The sequence below is a fragment of the Platichthys flesus genome, chromosome 3 (assembly GCF_949316205.1).
Source record: "Platichthys flesus chromosome 3, fPlaFle2.1, whole genome shotgun sequence".
Lineage (NCBI taxonomy): Eukaryota > Metazoa > Chordata > Actinopteri > Pleuronectiformes > Pleuronectidae > Platichthys > Platichthys flesus.
This window is the reverse complement of record NC_084947.1, coordinates 23,359,312-23,380,338: the sequence shown is the minus strand read 5'-3', so window position 1 is coordinate 23,380,338 and position 21,027 is coordinate 23,359,312. Positions and strand designations below refer to the sequence as shown.

The following is a 21,027-nucleotide window of genomic DNA, read 5'->3' as shown; positions in this document are numbered from 1 at the left end:
ACAACTTTATTTTTAAGTATTGCACCGTAAAAATAAACTGTACAACAAATTAAAAAACAATAAATTAACATTATTTTCATGGGAAAAACGTTTGTTTTGGGATCAATGATTGCTGCCATTTCTTCTGGATTCTGTTTCCATGTGCAGAGTTCATCTACATGTGAAACATCAAGCAGATATGACCTGCGGGTAAAGACCAGAGCATTGGGTACAACACAGCGGGAGGTTCTCTGCACATCCGCATTCACAACAGCATCAAGCTCTACGCATTACTCAAGCGTCAACAAATCCCCACTCGCTCGTGGTGAATCCAGTGGGGGATCCCTGGCTGTGTTCTCAAACGGGACTCTGACTTCCTACAGACGTTATACTATGAGGCCAGGAGGAGAAGTCAGCAGGAACTGCGGAGCCTCTCACTCTCACATTTGTGTTCACACATGCAGCCCCTCCGGAGAAAATACAGAGGTACTGAAGAGTCCAGTGCATGTCTGAAAGCAGCTCAAGTGACTGAGCACTAATCATCACACTTCTCTGGATTACCCATGTCTTCAGGCAGCTCACGACTTGTATCCATGCTGACAATGCGTCTCCTCTCTGTTCTTTTCAAACCATGCATCTCAGTGGACGTCAGACTCAGTCAGGTGATACGCCAACTCTGCCTTAATGTCCTCCGAGCTGCTTTGCTCGGTGGCCAGCACCGTCTCCACAGGGAAAGACAAATATATACTCTCTTTCAGTTTTTTTGGTGAGGGCGAGTCTCCTGCACCAAACAGAGGATCTGCGATCTTAAAAGTCATTGAGGGCATGCTGGGTACTCTGCGCTTAGCCTTCTTCTTCTTCTCTTGTTTGTAGGCTACGTTCATATTGGATACAACCTGGGGGTGAAACACAAAATAATTGTCTGATCAAAACAAGTGTAGAAAGTCTCTCTCGCCCCAACATTCACTGTTACATTGTATACATTTTGTTCACATTGTACATATTACATTTTTTTTAAAGCTCCTGTGTTAGTATTGTTTATTTGTTTCACTTATTTACAACCTCTACTGTGTATTTCACATGTTCTTTTTTTCCTGCTATAACATGGTAAATATCACCATAGTAGGACAAATAAAGTTATTTCTTATCTTATCTGCAGAGAAAATGTTTTTTTAAACCTTCAACCGATCAGCTCCAAAGTGAAACTAGCGGAGAAATAGTATCCCCTCCAAGTATGTTGAAAATCTGGTAATGTGTTGTTGAGTTTACTTGTATACAAACACAAACACTCACACAGCGGTAGTACTTACCAGCTGCTTAACAGAGTTCTGCTGCTCCTGCATTATTGTCATATATGTAGAGGCCTTTTCCTTTGAGGAATACGCATCCTGCTCTAGACCGTCATAATTCACAAGGCTTAGTGTCGTCTAGAGGAAAGGAAATGACGTTTAATGATCAAACACCAGAACACACAGTTAGAACGGGATCTTTCCTATTCTCACCTCATTAGGTAAATTAGCTTTCCTGTTGAACATGAGTGAGTACGGGGTGAACTTGGTCGTAGGGTTTGTGGACGTCCGGAACAAAAACAGCACAGGGTCGAGGAAATCGTCCCACTCGCCCTGCTTCTCTGTTACCATCTGCAGGATGGCTTCCTTCAGTAACACACTCGTGCAGTCATGGAGCGGGTTGAGCTGAGACTGATCCAAAGGAGAAACCTTCTGCACGATGCTCCATCTGTCGCACAGCAGCTTAGCCACCTGTAGGGAAAAATAACAAACTTCTGTACTATATGTGCACTGGCAAAAACTGACCAACAACACTGCTACAACCTGTTACCAGTTCATTCTGCTGTATATATTGAAATAAGTCTGTGACTCACATCTCACCTCATCACAGAAGTCAACGTTCTGCGTACACACTATAGTTTTAGGGGCCCCAAACCTGAATGAAAAGAGAATAGTAATTGTGGTTATTGTGAACTGCATAATGTTCAGTTTCGTCAGAGATAAATAGATATTGAGATTGTTGAATATATATGTAATATGGTTGATTTGCGAAGATTGAGTTGGCTGTTTATGTATGAAACTTCTGATGTAGCCTGTTATCTAGAGAAAGAGTGAAGTAGTACGTAGTAGTATGTATAAGCAACTCAAATTACTTTTGATTTTTCTTTCTTTTGTTAGTGCATCTTCTCTCTTTCTTTTTTCCTAATTTTTGTAAATATGAAACGGGAAAAAGAAGAATAGCCCAAGGGCATTAGCATAACATGAAACAAACAAAAACATTTTTTCATTTTGAGGCTTGGACTAGAAGTAATTCCAATTCCAATGACCTTTGTTGTGTTGCAGATTTACAGCACAAAATAAGAAATAGAGGCAGTCTATATTAAATAAATCAGTTTTATGAGATTTGATCAGATTATTTCAAACCCCTGTTTCGACCTCAGTGACTGTTAGAGATGTTGATGGCTGTTTTACCTGTATATACAGCTAGAGATGCATCTTGCAAAAGAGAACACATCCGTCTTTTTGACTGGAAACGCTTCTGGCCATTTACTGAGGTAATCGATGAGGACTATAATGTTAGTGTTGCCTTGCTGGGTCTCAGGGAAAGGTCCTGATGAGAGAAGAGAAAACAGGCGTCAAGAGATGGAGAGAAATTTAAAGAGAAGGAAAATGTTATGTGACCATTTCATCGAGGTAAAAACCTAAGATGTCAATCCCAACAATTTCCCACGGTGCGTCCACTTTGATCGGGCGAACAGTCCGTGACAGGTTTTTATTCCTCTCTGTGTGCTGACAGGTGTCACACACTTTAATCTGAAACAGGCAGAAGATCGTTAATGTAGAGGTGATTGTATCAGTATGGTGCTTAGTGAGTCAGATAAAGATTTAAGTACCCAGTCCACCACATCCTTTATGATTCCCAGCCAGTAGTACTTGCTCTGGATCCTGTGGACGGTCTTCTTCTGGCCAAGGTGATGGCCGATGTCATTGAAGTGGCAGTCGAGGAAAATCTGCCTCTTCCTCTCTGCCTCAATCACCACCTCCCTCTTCTCTTCTTTCTTGGGTCCCACATAGTAGAGCTTGCCCTCTTGGACGAAGACATGAAGAGAGGACGAGTTAGACACTTGACATTGATTGACAAGCCTTTGCAGGGGTCTTTACTTTCAAACACAGATATGCAACACGTCTGGTGTACAGAGAGAACATTACACCATACTTCTTTCAGCAAATACACTTTATCCACACTAATCCTCCGATCTGCGGGAAATGCGAACTTTCAAAAGGCAGTCTGAATATTATTCTCCATAGCAGAAAAACTTAGCAAGCATCGAGAGCCAGTTTTGCAAGTTGAAATGTGCCTGATATAGAAGCTGGTTTCGGGTGGACACTAAGTGGGTCAGCCGAAATATCACAACTCTCATATAGATTCACGACAGATCTTGTGTTAATCCCTGGACGATCCACACTTCCGTACTATCAGGGCGGTTCGATTTTGATGAATTTTTGAATGGAGGCTCGTAGATTGTGAAAAGACGAGCTCCACAGCAACGACCCTTACCGTCAATGACAAACTTCTGTGCGTATCTTTTGAGGTTCTTCCTTCGTATGGGAGTCATCGCCTGAGGAAAGTAGCCTTTGGCCACAAAAGTGTAAATGTCCCCGAGTTTGTTGGAGCTGGACTCCACCACCTCCTCCTCAGCAACTTGCAGCGACTCCACGTTTAACATTGCGGCTCGCGCGTCTCACGTCGGTACAAAGCACGGAGACACACACCTCAGTGGACACAGACGAGGCTAATGCAACGCCGCATACTGTGCTGCTGTGCTAGCTGATGTGCTAGCTGCGGCTAACGAACTCGGATAATCCACAACAAAGTCACATCAGGATGAAGCAGTTGCAGCGCGTGTGTTTGTCGCCTTCTTCTTCTTCTGATTCTGAATTAAACCGGTATGTTTGATTTCGCTTTAGCGCCCCTCGATGGTAAAGAGTGGTTCCTTCTGGCAGCCCGTCCCATTAGACCTAGGCTATTCTTACACTCATAGTATATTATATTATCTATTGTATAGTCAAATACTTATATTTATACCTCTACTATATATCATATTATTTCATGTTTTTTGTTTATTCTTTGTATATATAAGTCTATATACACATATTTATACATGTGTACATGTTATTATTATTATTATATTTACTATTATTATTATTATCATCGATACTGTTGCTGCCATTACTACTATATACTGCTATTATATTGGTATAATTACTATAATATATAAATATATATTATGTTATATTATATTATATTATATATACTGTACTATTTGTATATACTGTCAAACAATAACATTACCATCATATCATCAGTACTATTACCATCATCTTGCCACTGCACCTTATCTACCTATTTATCTTGTGTTTCTGTTTTTATTCTTTCTATATACCTCAGTATTTTTTTTTAAATTATTTTATTCTATTGAATTGTATTTTATTGTATTCAAATATACCGGCTGCTATGACAACTTAATTTTCCTTCGGGGATGAATAAAGGAATCTATCGATCTATCTATCTATCTATCTATCTTGTAATCATAGTTATCTATGGTTGTAATTAGACGCTGTGACCACTACGAAGCAGTGAACAACTGACCGTTACGAAAAGGATGTTGGCAACTACCTCGAGCATCTTCAAAATAAAAGGTGATAACATGACCTTTCTGAAACCGCAGGCAATAATTACTCAATATTGCGACCGATTCAACTCTATCTACCAATTATTTTCTTTTCACAGTTATAAGCTATAAAAAACCTATAAAACCATGTGACCAGTGATGCCGGTAACGCATTACTTAGTAACGCGGTACTCTAATCTGACCACTTTTTTCAGTAACGAGTAATCTAACGCGTTACTATTTTCCAAACCAGTAATCAGATTAAAGTTACTTGTCCAAATCACTGTGCGATACTATTTTGGTATTTGTGGTTAAACCGATGGGCACGTGCCGCGGCTGGGGGAGCAGTCGCCCCGTCGCCCTCCTCTCCAGGCCGCCGGAGGCTTGGTTTGTGCAGTGTTGCCAACTCCTCAGTAAGGAAAGTAGCTATTGGCTGTCCTAAAAGTCGCTAGATGTCACTAAATGACGTCATCGCCTAATTTGCATAATGTAATGGTCGCTATAGGACGTACAGAAAGTGAGAAAAAAACACCCTAAATATGATTAGAACTTAAAATAAGCTTTCTTCTACAGAAGCATATTACATACACTGCACAAAAAAATTATTCTGTTTTTCTGGGATAATTATCTAGGAAATTCCCTGTTGTTTCTTTTTTTTTATCTTGCCATTGTAATAGGCCATCACTTCTCAAAATAACTTCATGACCTTAATTCTGTATCTAAACCCACATACATAAATCGATGATGTGCACCACAGGATGATGTGTGCAGCAGGATGATGTGCGCCGCACAATGATGTGCACCGAATGATGAGGTGCACCGCACAATGATCTGGGTGATGATGATATGTGTTATAGGATGATGTGCACCGCAGGATGATGTGCGCTGCAGGATGATGTGCGCTGCAGGATGATGTGCGCCACATGATGATGTGCGCTGCATGATGATGTGGGTGATGATGATGTGGGTGATGATGATATGCGCAGCATGATGATGTGCGCTGCAAGATAATGTGCGCCGCACGATGATGTGTGCAGCAGGATGATGTGCGGGGCAGGATGATGTGCGCGGCAGGATGATGTGCGGTGATGAAGTGCTCAGCAGGATGATGTGGGCCACAGGATGATGTGCGCAGCAGGAGGATTTGCGCTGTATGATGATGTGCGGTGATGATGCGTGCTGCAGGATGATGTGCGCAGCAGGATGATGTGCACAGCAGGATGATGTGCACAGCAGGATGATGTGCTCCACAAAATGATCTGCGCCTCAAGATGATGGGCTGCACGATGATGTGCACCACAGGATGATGTGCGCTGCAGGATGATGTGCGCTGCAGGATGATATGCGCTACATGATGATGTGCGCTGCAAGATGATGTGCGCTGTATGATGATGTGCAGTGATGATGTGCACTGCAGGATGATGTGCGCCGCAAGATGATGTGCGCCGCTATGATGTGCGCCAATGATGTACGCTGCATGATGATGTGCAGTGATGATGTGCGCCGCACGATGATGTGGGTGATGACGATATTCGCTACGCGCACATGATGTAGGCAGCATGATGTGCGGTGATGATGTGTGCCGCATGATGATGTGCGCTGCAGGATGATATGCGCCACAAGATGATGTGCGCTGCAAGATGACGTGCGCTGTATGATGATGTGCAGTGATGATGTGCACTGCAGGATGATGTGCGCCGCAAGATGATGTGCGCCGCTATGATGTGCGCCAATGATGTACGCTGCATGATGATGTGCGGTGATGATGTGTGCCGCACGATGATGTACGCCGCAGGATGATGTGCGCTGCACGATGATGTGCGCCGCACGATGATGTGTGCAGCAGGATGATGTGCGGGGCAGGATGATGTGCGCGGCAGGATGATGTGCGGTGATGAAGTGCTCAGCAGGATGATGTGGGCCACAGGATGATGTGCGCAGCAGGAGGATTTGCGCTGTATGATGATGTGCGGTGATGATGCGTGCTGCAGGATGATGTGCGCAGCAGGATGATGTGCACAGCAGGATGATGTGCACAGCAGGATGATGTGCTCCACAAAATGATCTGCGCCTCAAGATGATGGGCTGCACGATGATGTGCACCACAGGATGATGTGCGCTGCAGGATGATGTGCGCTGCAGGATGATATGCGCTACATGATGATGTGCGCTGCAAGATGATGTGCGCTGTATGATGATGTGCAGTGATGATGTGCACTGCAGGATGATGTTCGCCGCAAGATGATGTGCGCCGCTATGATGTGCGCCAATGATGTACGCTGCATGATGATGTGCAGTGATGATGTGCGCCGCACGATGATGTGGGTGATGACGATATTCGCTACGCGCACATGATGTAGGCAGCATGATGTGCGGTGATGATGTGTGCCGCACGATGATGTGCGCTGCAGGATGATATGCGCCACAAGATGATGTGCGCTGCAAGATGACGTGCGCTGTATGATGATGTGCAGTGATGATGTGCACTGCAGGATGATGTGCGCCGCAAGATGATGTGCGCCGCTATGATGTGCGCCAATGATGTACGCTGCATGATGATGTGCGGTGATGATGTGTGCCGCACGATGATGTACGCCGCAGGATGATGTGCGCTGCACGATGATGTGCGGTGATGATGTGAGCAGGATGATGTGCGGTAATGATGTGGCTGATGTGTTCCGCACGATGATGTGCGCTGCACGATGATGTGGGTGATGATGATATGCGCAGCATGATGATGTGCCCTGCAGGATGATGTGCCCTGCAGGATGATGTGCAGTGATGATGTGTGCCGCAGGATGATGTGTGCCGCGGGATAATGTGCGCAGCAGGATGGTGTGCCACAAGATGATGAGCGCTGCAGGATGATGTGCGCTGCACAATGATGTGCGGTGATGATGTGCACCACCACCGCAGGATGATGTGCGCTACACTAAAGCCTGAAACATGCTTCTGCGTTTTCACGGGCCCGTAAGCGCAAGAGCCCTTCCGGGTCCCTTACGTGCTTATGTATCCCTCCTTACGTGCTGACGGGTGTCGACCCCCTTTTCTAAAATTTACGGCAAAGCTCCGCAAGCTCACTCAGCCCGCAAGGCTGTGATTGGTCTGCTCTACATCCCTTCTGGAGCTGCATTTCCGGTTTCATGCCCCATAATACCGGCAGAAATCACGGAAGATTTAGAAGAACGAATATGGACCAAATAGAAGAGCACTTGGCAGAATATATCCGATAGTATGATAGCTTGTATAACCTGTCATTGACTGGCGGATTTGTCCGCCAGAAAAAGGCTACGAGGAGCCGCAGTGGCTATGTAAATAAACAATCGACGAAGAAGAAAGAAGGCGTCTCTAAGGTCGTCTCGACAAAAAGCATTACTCCGCCTAGTGTTCTGGCGCGGAATTGCTTTTAAGACGCGCAACGGTTGGGGAAGCATGAATGAAAACGAGTCTTGCGCCACAGCGGCGTGAAAAGACGCAGACGCAGTCGCAGAAGCATGTTTCAGGCTTAAGATGTGCGCAGCACGACGATGTGCGCAACAGGATGCTGTGCGCCGCAAGATGATGTGCGGTGATTTTGTGCGCAGCACGATGAGGTGCGCTGCAGGATGATGTGCCCGGCAAGATGATGTGCGCTGCAAGATGATGTGCGGTGATTATGTGCGCCGCACGATATGCCCTGCAGGATGATGTGCATCGCACGATGAGGTGTGCTGCAGGATGAAGTGAGCTGCAGGATGATGATGTGCGGTGATGATGTGCGCCGCAGGAAGATGTGCGCGACATGGTGCGCTGCAGGATGAAGTGCGCCGCAAGAAGATGTGGCTGCACGATAATGTGCAGTGATGATGTGCGCCGCAGGAGGATTTGCGCAGAAGGATGATGTGCGGTGATGATGTGCACCACAAGATGATGTGCATTTTAAGAGCAGCTGTTTAAAGTAGCATTACTTCTCCTAAAGCTCTTTATTCAGAGTATTTATGTTGACGCTAATGTGTCTGTCAAATCTTTTTAATTTGTTGCAATCATTTTACTTTAATGCGGTATTATAGACAACATTTTGTGTCGTGCTGAGCGCTAAAGCATTTGAATTGTATTTGAAATAGGATTTCTGCTCCCTGCTGGCACTCAAAATGCAGTCCATAATATATCTTACTGGTTTATATAATAATCAGCTACCAATATTTGTGTGACGGTGACATGACGTCATACAAAGTTGCTCCACCAGAAATTTCAGGCTAAAATCACCACTGCTTGAAATAAACCGGCTTTCTCACAGCTCTCCCAGAACGGGCTCAATTTGGCGAGGCTCTCTCGTGCCGGTGTCAGTACCCGCCAGCGGCTCTTCAGCCCCACAGCCTCCTTCGGGTGAACTCTCGTCCTGTAGCGAAGGAGCATGAAGAGGAGAAGCCGGCGGACTACGCGCAGAACCCACCGGCAGCGGATTAATAAGGGTCACTAAATAAAATAGCTTACAACAGCAAAAATAAAATAACAGAGCGGACTTGGTGCGTGAGAGTCACCTGTTGCGATAAACCCGTATTTTAAGTATGACTCCTGGTATTGTCTGTTAAAAGAAGCTTTATTTTTCTTGGGGTTCGTAGGCTCCTCTTCTGGCTCCTAAATTGGCGTTTGTTACGTCGGAGAAAATCCGGTAATTTTTCAAAATAAAACACCTTTCAGACTCAAAATAAATACAACGGAAATTATATAAATTATTTATTCTTTCTGTGCGGCCCGGTAACAAATGCCTCACGGACCGGTACCGGGCCAGGGTCAGGTGGTTGGGAACCACTATCACATGTGATCAATTTTGGGTTAACGCTTTTATTCTGGAGAGCTTGAACAGGCAGTGCTGGCTTCGTTGTTGACGGAAGAAGAAGTCGTCATCTTACTGTCATGTGTTCCTGTGTGTTTGAGTCTTGTGAATCGGGCAGAAATGAAAAACGAGGCGGACAGCCAGTGTGACTTTTACGTGTGCAGCTGCTTCACCTCCGATCAGATCTTCCTGCAGGACTTCAGACTCCATGTTCGCTTCGTGTCAGAGGAGCAGTTCACTCTGGACTATCAGACTGTGAGTGTGGGAAACCTTTACTATTCACAGGGAACATGTGGAGACACAGGAGCTTTATGTTTACGTGTCTGATTTTATATGAAATATTGTCCACAGCTGCTCCGGAGACTTGGCTGCGTCACAGACCAACAGTTTGCGGATGTGCTCAAAGAGGTAGGTGTGTGTGTGTGTGCGTGCGTGCGTGCGCATGTTTAACAATAACATAATCTACATTTGTTTGTTATGTGAATAGGTTTTTAAAACTCAATCATCCACTCATACTTTTGAGACGAAATGGAGTTGAGTTACTGAGATCATTTTAGATCATACAGACCTTGACAATGATAATGGATTTGTTGATAGATAGAACTATTTATTTGTTCATGTTATTTAACGCGTTATATGTAACACCCATTAGACTTCTGGGGCAGGGCTCCCTCACATTTATCTCTGTCTGAGGTCTCTAAAGTTTCTCTTCCCTGTGAAAAGGTTTTTGGTTTTTCCGTCCACCAGAGAGCACTGTGAGGTTGTTTTTTTAAATATGAAATGTCCGACTTTGACGTGACTGTAGGACCTGAAGCCTGGACACACAAACAAAAGTCCATTCTTGTATTATTTGTTTTTTTAATATTTTTGAATCACTTCTTGCCCAAACATAGTTAAATATGTCAAATATCAACGATTTTTTAACTTAAATTACACAAAAGTTGATCAGTATTGGTATAACTCTTACTAGAGATAACAATTACATTTTACAATATAATGTTATTTTAATTTCAACATAATATAATGTCACTGTGATCACACTGTTGTGTTCAGCTGAATGTTGATTGTGTTTACTCTTCCTGTTTGACCTTCACAAAAAGAGACAACACGATATAACACGATAATTAAGTTGTAAATGTCTTCTAGTCTGTATCTTCGCCGATTAAAATGATGCGTCTGTATTAGACTGTAGCTGAAGTGTGTGTCTGCTCAGATTTCACAGGAAGTCGACCGGCGAAGGCGTCTCAGTGTGGTGTCTGCCGAGAGAGCTGCTGTCATAAAAGACATTTACCAGCCGCTCCATCCTCATGTCTACCAGCTGCGGGTACTTACTGCGTCACTCTCTGTTCATATGTGCATTTGTATTGGGTCATTAGCGCCTCGCTGTTACACATCTGCGCTCTGCCTCTCCACAGGAGTCCTACCTCACTCGAAGGTTCAAGCAGATTGTCGAGTACTGTCGAAGCAGCGGCGCCAGTGAACAAGGTCTCTTAGACGTGTTGGACGGAGAGGCAGGTGAGTCAGAGCGTGCTTTTCATTTCCTCTCTGACCCCAATGAGACCTGGTATTAACCTCCGTCTTGAGTGATCCCATCACCACAAGTCACATTCGTGCGTGAATGCAAATGTGCCTTGGGCCACATTTGAAGGACCACCCACAGTTTCACAATAACTCAAGCGAATTTGTGTGTCCATAAATTGATTTCTTTGTGGCCATAAAATCCCTGTTGATCCCCAAAGAATAACTGATACTTGTGTGAAATCGGTAAAATCTTTCTTCAACACCCTAACCTGGCTCCTGTCTATCTCTCCCTCTCTTGTTTTCTCGCTCTGACACACAAACAAACACACACACACACACATACACACATTGTGACCAGACACACCTGCAGACAGGTAAAAACAACATTGTTTGGTTTATTGGCATGGAGAGCAGGGAAGTGAGATACGATCACAAGTGGTCATAGGAGACGTGTGAACAGATTAAATGACTAAATGTGCCTTGTACATAACAGTTAGCGCCTTTTTCAGATCCTCAGTCCCCCATATTTGTTCCCATGCAAATATATCGTCAGCTGACAATGTCATGAGTCAGATAAAAGTTTAACGTGTCATATTTCTGAAAGGGTTCAGAAATTCAGATTTCACCATGTATCACTTCCCCCAGCGATGGCCAGACAGGAAATGAATCATCAATGTGTATGAATCATATTTGAGAAATACTTGACGATACCTGTCACAGATTAAGCAATGATGTATTTGTGTATGAAAATGCTTTATTACAGTTTTTCTGTTTCAGCTCCGAGGGTGTATCGTTTCCAGGTGTTTGAGAAAAGCTTCTGTGAGGAGCTGGTGGAGGAGCTGGAGCACTTTGAGCAGTCTACAGCACCTAAAGGACGACCCAACACCATGAACCACTATGGGGTGATAAATTAATTCCTACTGGCTGGAGAAGACCTTAAACTCCAGCTAATCACTGCTCTCTTAGTCTTTAGTCGTGTTAGATACGTCATCAACACCCCAATGAATGTTGCAGGAGATCTCCTGGTGTGTTCTCACATGAGCTCTCCAGAGCTTGGCCAGAGAAAAGTCTGGAGCCTCTCATTGGACGTTTGGGTTCTCTCATGCAGCCCCTTATATGGAGCTCAGTGCATTTCTGAAAGCAGCTATATTGTTCCCCCCTTACTACTACGTTTTCCTGAATGTGAGGCCATGTCATGCAGACATAATTTACTACAGAAAATGATATGTGCTTCCATCTTGATCATTCTTTGCCATATGTTGTGTCGCGGGCAAAAGCCTCCAGCAGCGTCTGGGACGTCAGCGCCCGAGAGTAATAAGCTATTAAACGAAATAAGTGATAGACAATAATAATAAGTTATTTTTATTGAGGTCCTGGTTAAGATGTTTTAATATTTTCTCTCTTAATAAAATGTATATCATCAAATCACCCATTCCTCATCTAGTGGTTATTTTAGACATGGGATTCTTCTAATTTTCTCTCCCCAGATCCTCCTGAATGAACTGGGTTTTGACGAGAACTTCTTCACGCCTCTTCGTGAGCAGTACCTACATCCACTCACCTCCCTGCTGTACCCAGAGTGTGGGGGGCGCTGTCTGGACAGCCACAAGGCCTTTGTGGTCAAATATGACATGAATGAGGACCTAGACCTGAGCTACCACTATGACAACGCAGAGGTCACCCTCAACGTTTCCCTGGGGAAGGACTTCACTGAGGGAAACCTTTATTTTGGCGACATGAGACAGGTGAATATATCTATATTTTTTTATATAGAGTAAATAATAAATAACATACATACCACATAAATATTAAGATAAAAAAAATGAAAGCTACGGACTCAGCAGATAGCTTAATGTTTTTTGCTCTGGCCATGGATTTGCTGCCCCCTGCAGGTTTCCTTAAGTGAGACGGAGTGTTCTGAGGTTGAACACAGGGTGACCGAGGGCCTCCTCCACCGGGGCCAGCATATGCACGGTGCCCTGCCCATCTCCTCCGGCCGACGCTGGAACCTCATCCTCTGGATGAGAGCGTCGCAGGAACGCAACAAGCTGTGTCCCATGTGCAACAGGAAGCCCAGCCTGGTGGAAGGAGAGGGCTTCGCTGACGGGTTCACCAAACACTCAGACCCCCTGCCGAACGTTTCCTGTGTGCTAACATAATGTATCCAGCTTCTCGCGTCGCCTTTATTAAGGATGCTGTTCGTAGCCTTTGAAATTTGACAATAAGAAAATGCAGCAGACAGTATCCATGCTGCCTCCTCCCACAGGCTCAGCCAGTCTGGTGAAACAGTAACATCACAGTGACTAATATGCTGTGTGTGTTTGTTGTAAAGTTTACAAAGACTTCACTGGGTGACTGGAGAAAGCCATTTATGGTTACAGGTGTTCCAAATTGGAATGATTCATATTTATTAGTTGTACTATAACAAATTGTAATGTAATACAATTCAGGGCTAATGGCTTGATTCTAAAGTCCCATTTTGTCGAATGTATATTTATGACTTTACTGTCTCAAATATTAGTCCAATAATACATTTGAAGAAAAATCCCTTGTATTTTAATGTACGGTCTGATTTTATGGGTCGAAGATGATTAAAATTATGTGCAATTTAAGATTAAAACTTCACTGATCAGATGTCTCTTCCTTTTTTTTTTTACTCAGGGGTCTTTACTCAAACTGAGTACTGATCCGATACTACTCTCTTTTTTCAAATCTAAAATGTTTTGAACCACTTTTTGTAAAATAAATTTGAGTCCTTATTATGTAAAGTAACCTGAGGTTAGAGTTGCAATTTGGATTAATTAAAGGCCCCATCATTGCATTTCTGACCACTAGGGGCACTGGAGAAAAATGTGTTTGCCTAATGCATCTTATTTTTGAATGGCTGTCTATAATCCTGTGTTTTCCTATTACCCAACTCGACAGCTTTTGAGAAATGCAGTCAATCATCTCTCTGGAAGAATCTGCTGAGCTGTTTTACCTTTGGAAATTTCCAGGTCTCACATTTCTCCTGCTTTCATTTGCTACTAAATGGATACAAATCACCACATTGAACTTAAGACAGCACACAGAATTTGGAATAATAGCATTTTAATTGCATGAATTATATCTGTTCCATTTCTTTGTGCATTTCTTATGTTGAGCATTGTGCTGGAAGATAATGCTGTTTTCATACAGTCTTGGAGAGTAAAACCACAAACATGAACACGTATGCTATATCTCACATAGTATAATGATCCTTTAAAGCAGCATGAGAACATCAGGACTTTTTGGTTGTTTCTTTTTGTTCCATGTGCCAATGTGGAAAGTGAAATGAAGGGAAACAAGGACGAGGAGAAGTGGTTATCTGGGATCAGAGGCAGATATACAGCAAATTCAAACACACACAGAAACAAGGCTAACATAGAGTAGCACGCATGGCTTTCAATATATGACTTTGTAAATTCATGTTCAATACTTCTGTTATTGAAATTGTTGTGTCATATTCCCTGCCTCTAACCCAAACTCTGTACAATACAATTGCTGTACAATAGGTTTTGTAATGTTATTAATGTAAAGACTAGCTTGAATTTAAAATAATTACAATAATAGTACAGTATTAATATATAGCTAGTAATATTAAAGATACACATTTTCACATCAAATATAGTAGATTATCCTATACACATACCATTTACATCAAACAACTAAATAAATAAATTCAGTTTTCTTTATAGTGTTTAGAGCTAAATCTGTCACAAATGCACCAGTTTAAATGAAGATGCATTCAATACTTTTAATTGTCCAACTGCATGGACTGCATCGGTCCCATCATTTCTGTCTGTCCAGGTGTCAGTATGCACACGGCTGTCAGTCTGCACCACCTGATGCTGCCTGAGGGGCAGCACCGGCTGCATTCAGTCATCTGCCCTTGTAAAGTCGTTCACTGGTCTGTCAACAAGACATCATGTCTCAGCTCTATAATGTGGTCTCACTGCTCATGTCCCGGGGTCGATGGTGGTCGCTGTCCGAGTCGTAGTCTGACTCCATCTCAATCTTCACCTGGGGCACGGGACAGGACATCCCTCTCCCCATGGGCATGGCCGGAGACGATGGGCAGGAGATCTTCAGGTGGAGGGTGATGCTGAGGAAGGGCAAGCTCCAGTTACCATACACACCCACAGCCAAATACACAGAGGGGCTACAGGGGAGGACGGTTGAACTCAGCCCTGAAGCATCATGACTCCGGCAGAAAACGACAGCAGCTCATGTCAGTGATGTGCAGGAGAAGATGAACTAATGAGCAGACTGAGCTGCTGTAGAGGGTTTCTGTGGCCTTACCGGGACTGGTGACACTTTGAGGATAAGACTCATGGTGTTGTATCATGATCATGGGAAACAGATTGTCGTGATCCTATTCCAGCAAGTTGTTTCTCACCTTAGTAGTGGCTCAGGTGGTCTATTTCTACTTTACAAATGATGTAATTTTATTATATTTTGTCAAAGATATGAAGGCAAAGACTATGATGCCATATCTGAAATCAGCTGAACAAAATGGATTATTACTGATGACAACAGGACAATACTGCCAACAAACCTTATATTATATTTCATTTAATTAAATAATGATTCCCTAAATATGAATATTTCCTAGAACAACTAAACCTCTAAACTTAACACTGTTTTTGTCTTTGGCATGTAATACTTTGATTTTAGTCTCTAAAGTTTATTTGTCGTAAATTAATCAGCAAAATTATTTTTACACCATTGAGACAGTACAAGTCATATCACATTAATGGTTTAGTAAATGACTAGTGAACTTAACATGGAAACTGTATAAAAACTAACTGAAACAAGTTTGTAAGTTTTTGGGACAGATATTTCTAGGATTTTCTATCCACAGGTGACCACAACTTGTAAAACAAGTTCATGTTAGTCAGTTACATTGTCTATTCCAACCATGCCTCTTTTAAAGCAATGCAGACATCATGGGCAATTTGGAAACAGCAAACCTCCCACAAAGGGTATAAAGTTTAAGCCAATCATGGATAAATGTTTGACAAAATGAGGAAAGACTGCACTTGAATGCAAAATACTTCCAGTGAAATTGCCGCGGGTACAGGTGAGGGTCAGAGAGCAGGAAGCCAGGGTCATTTCACATGCGGGTGAGGTTGATTTACTAAAGAGATTCAGCACATGAAGGAAAAAGAAACAACCAAAACAATGATGCTTGTTGCATGTGGATGATCACACAAGCTGCCAGCCTGAAATAAACTTAGCAACAAATAAGCTCTGGATATACAACAGGTTTAATATAACACACATTATTTCTGTTCATCCCAATTCACCACCCTTCACCTCACAGTCGCTGCCTTCCAACAAACTTAACACATCAATGAAGAATTACAGTTTGCTGAGTCGTGTGTACAAAAGGCAGTGCACGTATATGGACATTTAGCACACAGAAAGAGTAGCAGCAGGATTATACAGTTGATCATCAAAGTGATCTGCATTGCCTTAAAGTGCATGGAAAGGAGGGATATGGACACTGGGGGCAATTTTACATGTAAACAGTGTCACGTGTAAACATTTTGCCTCTATTTGTGTCCATCTATAAGCGATCCCATTTATTGTTTATATTCATTATGGAAATCTGAAAATCAATGATGGATGGAATAAAAACGAAATAATAGGGGGACAATTTTTGCTAACCCATGTAATAAAACCAACATAATTTAGATTAATTCAATATAGTTTAAAACATAAGGTTGTTTTTTTTCTGGGGGGGAAATATTACAAACCAGTATCACACAATGACATTCAGGACCACAACAAAATAAAGGTATTTTTGTGTCCTTTGTGTATTTTACCTCCAGTATCTCAATCTGACATAACAGGTTCACGTTTTTTGTAAAGGTGTAGGTCACCCACATCACACTTCAAAACCATATACATGTAGCCTGCATGTATCAAACAATGCAGTAAGCTTTTGTTTTATTTGTTTTCTATCTTCTGAGAGATCTGTCCCATAGATTTATTCTACAATGTAGGTAAACAGATTTTAGCGTGAGGTGCTCAAAGTGTTTTTCCAGACTCAATGTATTGGTTCCACAGGCCTCACTGGAACTACAGTCTATAGAAGAAACACTCCCAGTGAGAACATCTGCTGTGTTCTGTGGTTAATACAGAGAAACTGCATAGGATTTCTGTGTCAGGGAAAGAGCTGCTGCCATTTCTTTTTAAATTAATTTTGTCATCACAGAGAGCACTGATGTCTCAGAGGCAGACATCTGAAAACCTGGATAAATTAAGTGATGTGTACAAGTTATTTTAGGAAGTCAACTCCATGCTCTGCTTCACTGGAACATTCTTCACACTGCAGTATATATCTATATTATCATGCTCAATAGTTGTACTTGTTGCCCCACCTCTTAACAAGTATTCACCTGAAGGAACTGAGTCTATTTTCCGTCCAGTTGTAATCATTGCTCTCCACTCCTGGTGTTTTCCATGAGGAATCCTTACATTTGTGCACATTTACTGTGTAGGGCTAATTGTTCACATGCATGTAGGACCACAATAGGTGTCTATCTATGTCTGTATTATAGAGGGCTTGTGTGTGTGAGTGTGAGTGTGTGTGTGTCTGTGTGTTAAAAAGCATTGTGTGTAGCAGCAGGCTGGCAGTACGCTCCCCACTGAGACTGTGCAACATCAGGATAGACCAGATCTTTGTAGGGGATGTGCAGTTTGAGGACACAATACCTGCGATCCACGTCAGACTCAGAGCTGGGGGAGTGGTTGGGGTAGGCATGGTATTTATCCTGTGTGGAAGCAACACAAACAACAGACACGGATTAGAAAATCCTGCCTCAATACTTTATTCCTACAGGGGGCAGCAGAAGCTCGAGTTTCTCACCTCCTCGTCACTGTCGTCTTGTCTGGGCTTCTTCCTCTCCTTTTCCTTCTCCTTCACCTTCTCCCTCTCCTTGTCTTTCTCCTTCCCTTTCTTCTTTTCTTCTTTAGTTTCCTTCTTCGCCTTCCCAGGAAGGAGGTCATCAATCCAGGCCAGGTCGTGCTGGGAGAAAACCATGTCCAGCATCTTTCGGACGACCATCAGACCCAGGATCTGTTGGTTTATCACAGAACTATTAACGCAGGCCTCGTTTTAACTCTCATTTACGTTCATCCCATATTATTCGACTTAGGCTGTATGTGATTGAGCTGGTTGGTATTAATAGATTGACACTCTCATGAATCGCAGATATACACATGAAAACCAGATCACACCGTCTTTTCATATTTACACTCTAAAATGTACATTAATCCTCAGATACTCTAACAATAAGTTCTGATGTGCTGAGTTCAATTGAAAAGGCTGTTTGGATTTAAATTTTTTAAACAGATTTAGTTTAGATATAGTTTCCAATGTATATGTGTAGTTCAGATACAGCTGACCACCTCTTGAGCATCTTCAGACTTCAAAGGGCGTTTTTGTTTAAAAATGGTGTTTTCAAACTAAAACGATCTCTGTTCACACAAGCGTTTTGGCTCTTTATAAGCTTTAAACCCTGTCCATACAAACACGCCTGAAAGGGGGACTGCTAATGTATACTGCAGGCACGCACAGGATGGTGTACATGGGACACATTCGGCTGTTGAATGCAGAATTGCATTGCTGAAATAGCTCATCTCCTACACATTTAACTGCACAATAGTTTTTAGCAGAGATAAACATCGTCAGCAACACTAGTAATTGATAATCGATGTTGCTTTGTACCCTGGTGGCCGAAGTCAATGCAGTTTGATTTCATAGGGAAGGAGGTGTTGTCATAGGACCCTAACAAGAAAACCCCAATCATCAAGTGTTTGTTAGTGTCTAAGTCATCATTTACAAACTTCTCTGTTTCTGCCCATCCAGACTAAAATGCAGTCCCAGGGTTTCAAATCAAAATGGGGCCAACAGCATTTCCAAACTTCTAGTTGGTTTTAGTGGCTCCAAAACTCTGTGTCAAGTGAGTGGATGCCGGGGTGTATCCATTGCTGAGTGAATGTGTAGTGAAACGGTACAAGAGTAGCGGCCTGTTTTCCAAAACAACACACATCCTTTTAATCTTCCAAACAAACGATTTATGTTCTATCACGTACCATCACAGGGAAGATGATGGCCAAGAAGGTGGATTTCAGGATCCAGAGCACAGCCAGACAGATGATCTGGACAAGTGTGAACAGGTGTACTTTCCTCAGAGGAACATGACGGAGGTAAGGAAAGTCCGGCTGGTGCTTTGATGGCATCATGTACAACTTTATCCTGTCCCAGAACTGCGGAGGACGATGAGACAAGGGGCAGATGGAGGAAAAGAGCCCACGTTGTGAGTGGCACAGGTTAAACACTTGCAGACCTATGATATGAATGATTCAGCTCAAATTATTTCGGGGAGATTGGTATGCTACACAGCTCCACTAGCCTGTGCAGTGAGTTGGAGCAAAGTCTCCAACGAGCACTGGCTCCAACACAAACACATGAAGCCCCATCTGTAATTTGTCACTCTATATATTGGTTGTTATAATGAGACACCTGCACATCAGACCCGGTTGGTACAGCCGCAGGTTATATTTTCACTTCAATATCTTTGTCAACTCAGAAGCTTATAACAAATGTAACGGTTATTTAATGTGATTCTGTTGTCTCTGTTGTCTGTATGGACACCAAGGATCATGCATGCCTGTTTGTTTGCTTGGAAGCTCTAAATAAGCTGCTTCCCGGCCAACTGTCAGAAATGCAATAAGTAAGACGTCCAGCCACAATAACTCAATTTATTAAGATAATTAACATCAGCGGCTGGCACGCAGTGTACCTGGATTCCACTGAGCGAGGCGACACCCATGTAGAGGAAGACACCGTACAGCACCGGCATGGGGATGTACTACAAACAACAGGAAGAACACATGTTAGAGTTTAAAGTTTTTAGGTTGCGAATAAGTTATTTTCAAATATTTAATCTAATGAAAAAATGTCAAACACATAAAAATAAGTGCTTTCACAAATATCTTAAACTAAGTTTATCATTATGCATTTTTATTCTAATTCTTGTTATTATTAAATCAAAGAAATGATATTCTTTGATGCATCAAGATGCATTGATAAGCGTTTTTTTAGCATTGTATAGTAGACTTCTGACTCAGAATGGATTTTTGATGTGCCTAGAGATTCCAACCCCATTGGCCTAACAAGGCTGAGTAATAATAATAATTAGTAGAGGATGGTGAGAAATATTATCTGTAATATTTTCATAAAAGTATTTGTACTGGTTTTATCCCTGTCAGTCATAAACAGCAGAAATGAGATGGTTTCACCCTCTGTTACAACCTTTATCCGAAGCAACAGGAAACAGCGCACAATGTACTTCATACCTTAAGTATTGGAGCGAGGAAGATGGAGACTCCGGTGAGACAAAACACCAAAATTCCTGTCATTCTTTGTTCTCTGTATATTGGACATTGAGCAAATATAAACAGGACACCGTTTGTCAATTTACCAAAGCATTGCACTGTCACAGCCAAAAAGAACTTGGCAAAGATTGCTCTCATAGTGAGATATTGCATAAAACAGCCTGAAGGGGTAATTTCGCAAGTGACATTTTTTTGTTTGTTTTTGTAACATTTAACCAGCCAACCAACCTGACCCCGAGGAACTGAGGCTGTTCTCCGGGAGCGCTCGACGCACTCTCCATCTTCAGAGAGTCGATGTGGGCGATGGAGATGACGGTGGCAGCCACGTACCAGGGCAGGCCCATGAAGGAGCAGAGAGCCATCAGGACACCAACCCAGAACAGATCCAAGTGATAACCACAGCCTTTCTGCCGGGGAAACCAGACACAGATCATTTTATATTTACCTCATAACCCTTGGATAATATAATTCTTTTAAATGCTAAAATAGAATGCAATATACGTAGATGGAAACATACAGTGATATAATTACATAATAACAATAAAAGTATCTATACTTAATGTGAGTTTTTATGAAGATTTCTGGTTTCTCCCGGGGTAAA

At 42.6% G+C, this 21,027-nt stretch overlaps 3 protein-coding genes across 3 annotated transcripts in view; 1 reads left to right on the top strand and 2 right to left on the bottom strand.

Annotated features, from left to right (window-relative positions):
* zgc:113436 (uncharacterized protein LOC503528 homolog) lies at positions 1-3,923 on the bottom strand. The gene is made up of 8 exons (XM_062385027.1): positions 3,547-3,923; positions 2,882-3,075; positions 2,690-2,801; positions 2,460-2,598; positions 1,869-1,923; positions 1,482-1,739; positions 1,290-1,406; positions 1-875 (listed from the first exon to the last, which is right to left on the bottom strand). The coding sequence occupies exons 1-8, from the start codon at positions 3,713-3,715 to the stop codon at positions 618-620; spliced, it is 1,302 nt and encodes a 433-aa protein (XP_062241011.1). The 5' UTR covers positions 3,716-3,923; the 3' UTR covers positions 1-617.
* Positions 3,924-9,515: 5,592 nt separating this feature from the next.
* ogfod2 (2-oxoglutarate and iron-dependent oxygenase domain containing 2) lies at positions 9,516-13,629 on the top strand. The gene is made up of 7 exons (XM_062384757.1): positions 9,516-9,731; positions 9,828-9,884; positions 10,690-10,800; positions 10,892-10,991; positions 11,775-11,899; positions 12,485-12,742; positions 12,890-13,629. Exons 1-7 carry the CDS (start codon positions 9,597-9,599, stop codon positions 13,154-13,156), a joined length of 1,053 nt encoding a protein of 350 aa, XP_062240741.1. The 5' UTR covers positions 9,516-9,596; the 3' UTR covers positions 13,157-13,629.
* Positions 13,630-14,070: 441 nt separating this feature from the next.
* Positions 14,071-21,027, bottom strand: part of slc4a5a (solute carrier family 4 member 5a) — a 33,245-nt gene continuing 26,288 nt past the window's right edge. The window contains exons 18-24 of the mRNA XM_062384758.1: positions 20,655-20,833; positions 20,388-20,460; positions 19,832-19,900; positions 19,122-19,295; positions 17,893-18,102; positions 17,739-17,797; positions 14,071-15,120 (exon numbers count right to left, since the gene is read on the bottom strand). Of these exons, the coding sequence (XP_062240742.1) occupies positions 14,955-15,120; positions 17,739-17,797; positions 17,893-18,102; positions 19,122-19,295; positions 19,832-19,900; positions 20,388-20,460; positions 20,655-20,833 (930 nt within the window). The 3' untranslated portion in view covers positions 14,071-14,954. The remainder of the gene's footprint in view (positions 15,121-17,738; positions 17,798-17,892; positions 18,103-19,121; positions 19,296-19,831; positions 19,901-20,387; positions 20,461-20,654; positions 20,834-21,027) is intronic.

Coding starts and splice junctions, on each gene's coding strand:
- zgc:113436 (XM_062385027.1), bottom strand. CDS start 3,715: ATGTTAAACGTGGAGTCGCTGCAAGTTGCTGAGGAGGAGGTGGTGGAG. Junction 2,802..2,881: donor TAAAGGATGTGGTGGACTGG/GTACTTAAATCT, acceptor TGCCTGTTTCAG/ATTAAAGTGTGTGACACCTG. Junction 1,740..1,868: donor ACGTTGACTTCTGTGATGAG/GTGAGATGTGAG, acceptor TTTTCCCTACAG/GTGGCTAAGCTGCTGTGCGA.
- ogfod2 (XM_062384757.1), top strand. CDS start 9,597: ATGAAAAACGAGGCGGACAGCCAGTGTGACTTTTACGTGTGCAGCTGC. Junction 10,801..10,891: donor CTCATGTCTACCAGCTGCGG/GTACTTACTGCG, acceptor GCCTCTCCACAG/GAGTCCTACCTCACTCGAAG. Junction 12,743..12,889: donor ATTTTGGCGACATGAGACAG/GTGAATATATCT, acceptor TGCCCCCTGCAG/GTTTCCTTAAGTGAGACGGA.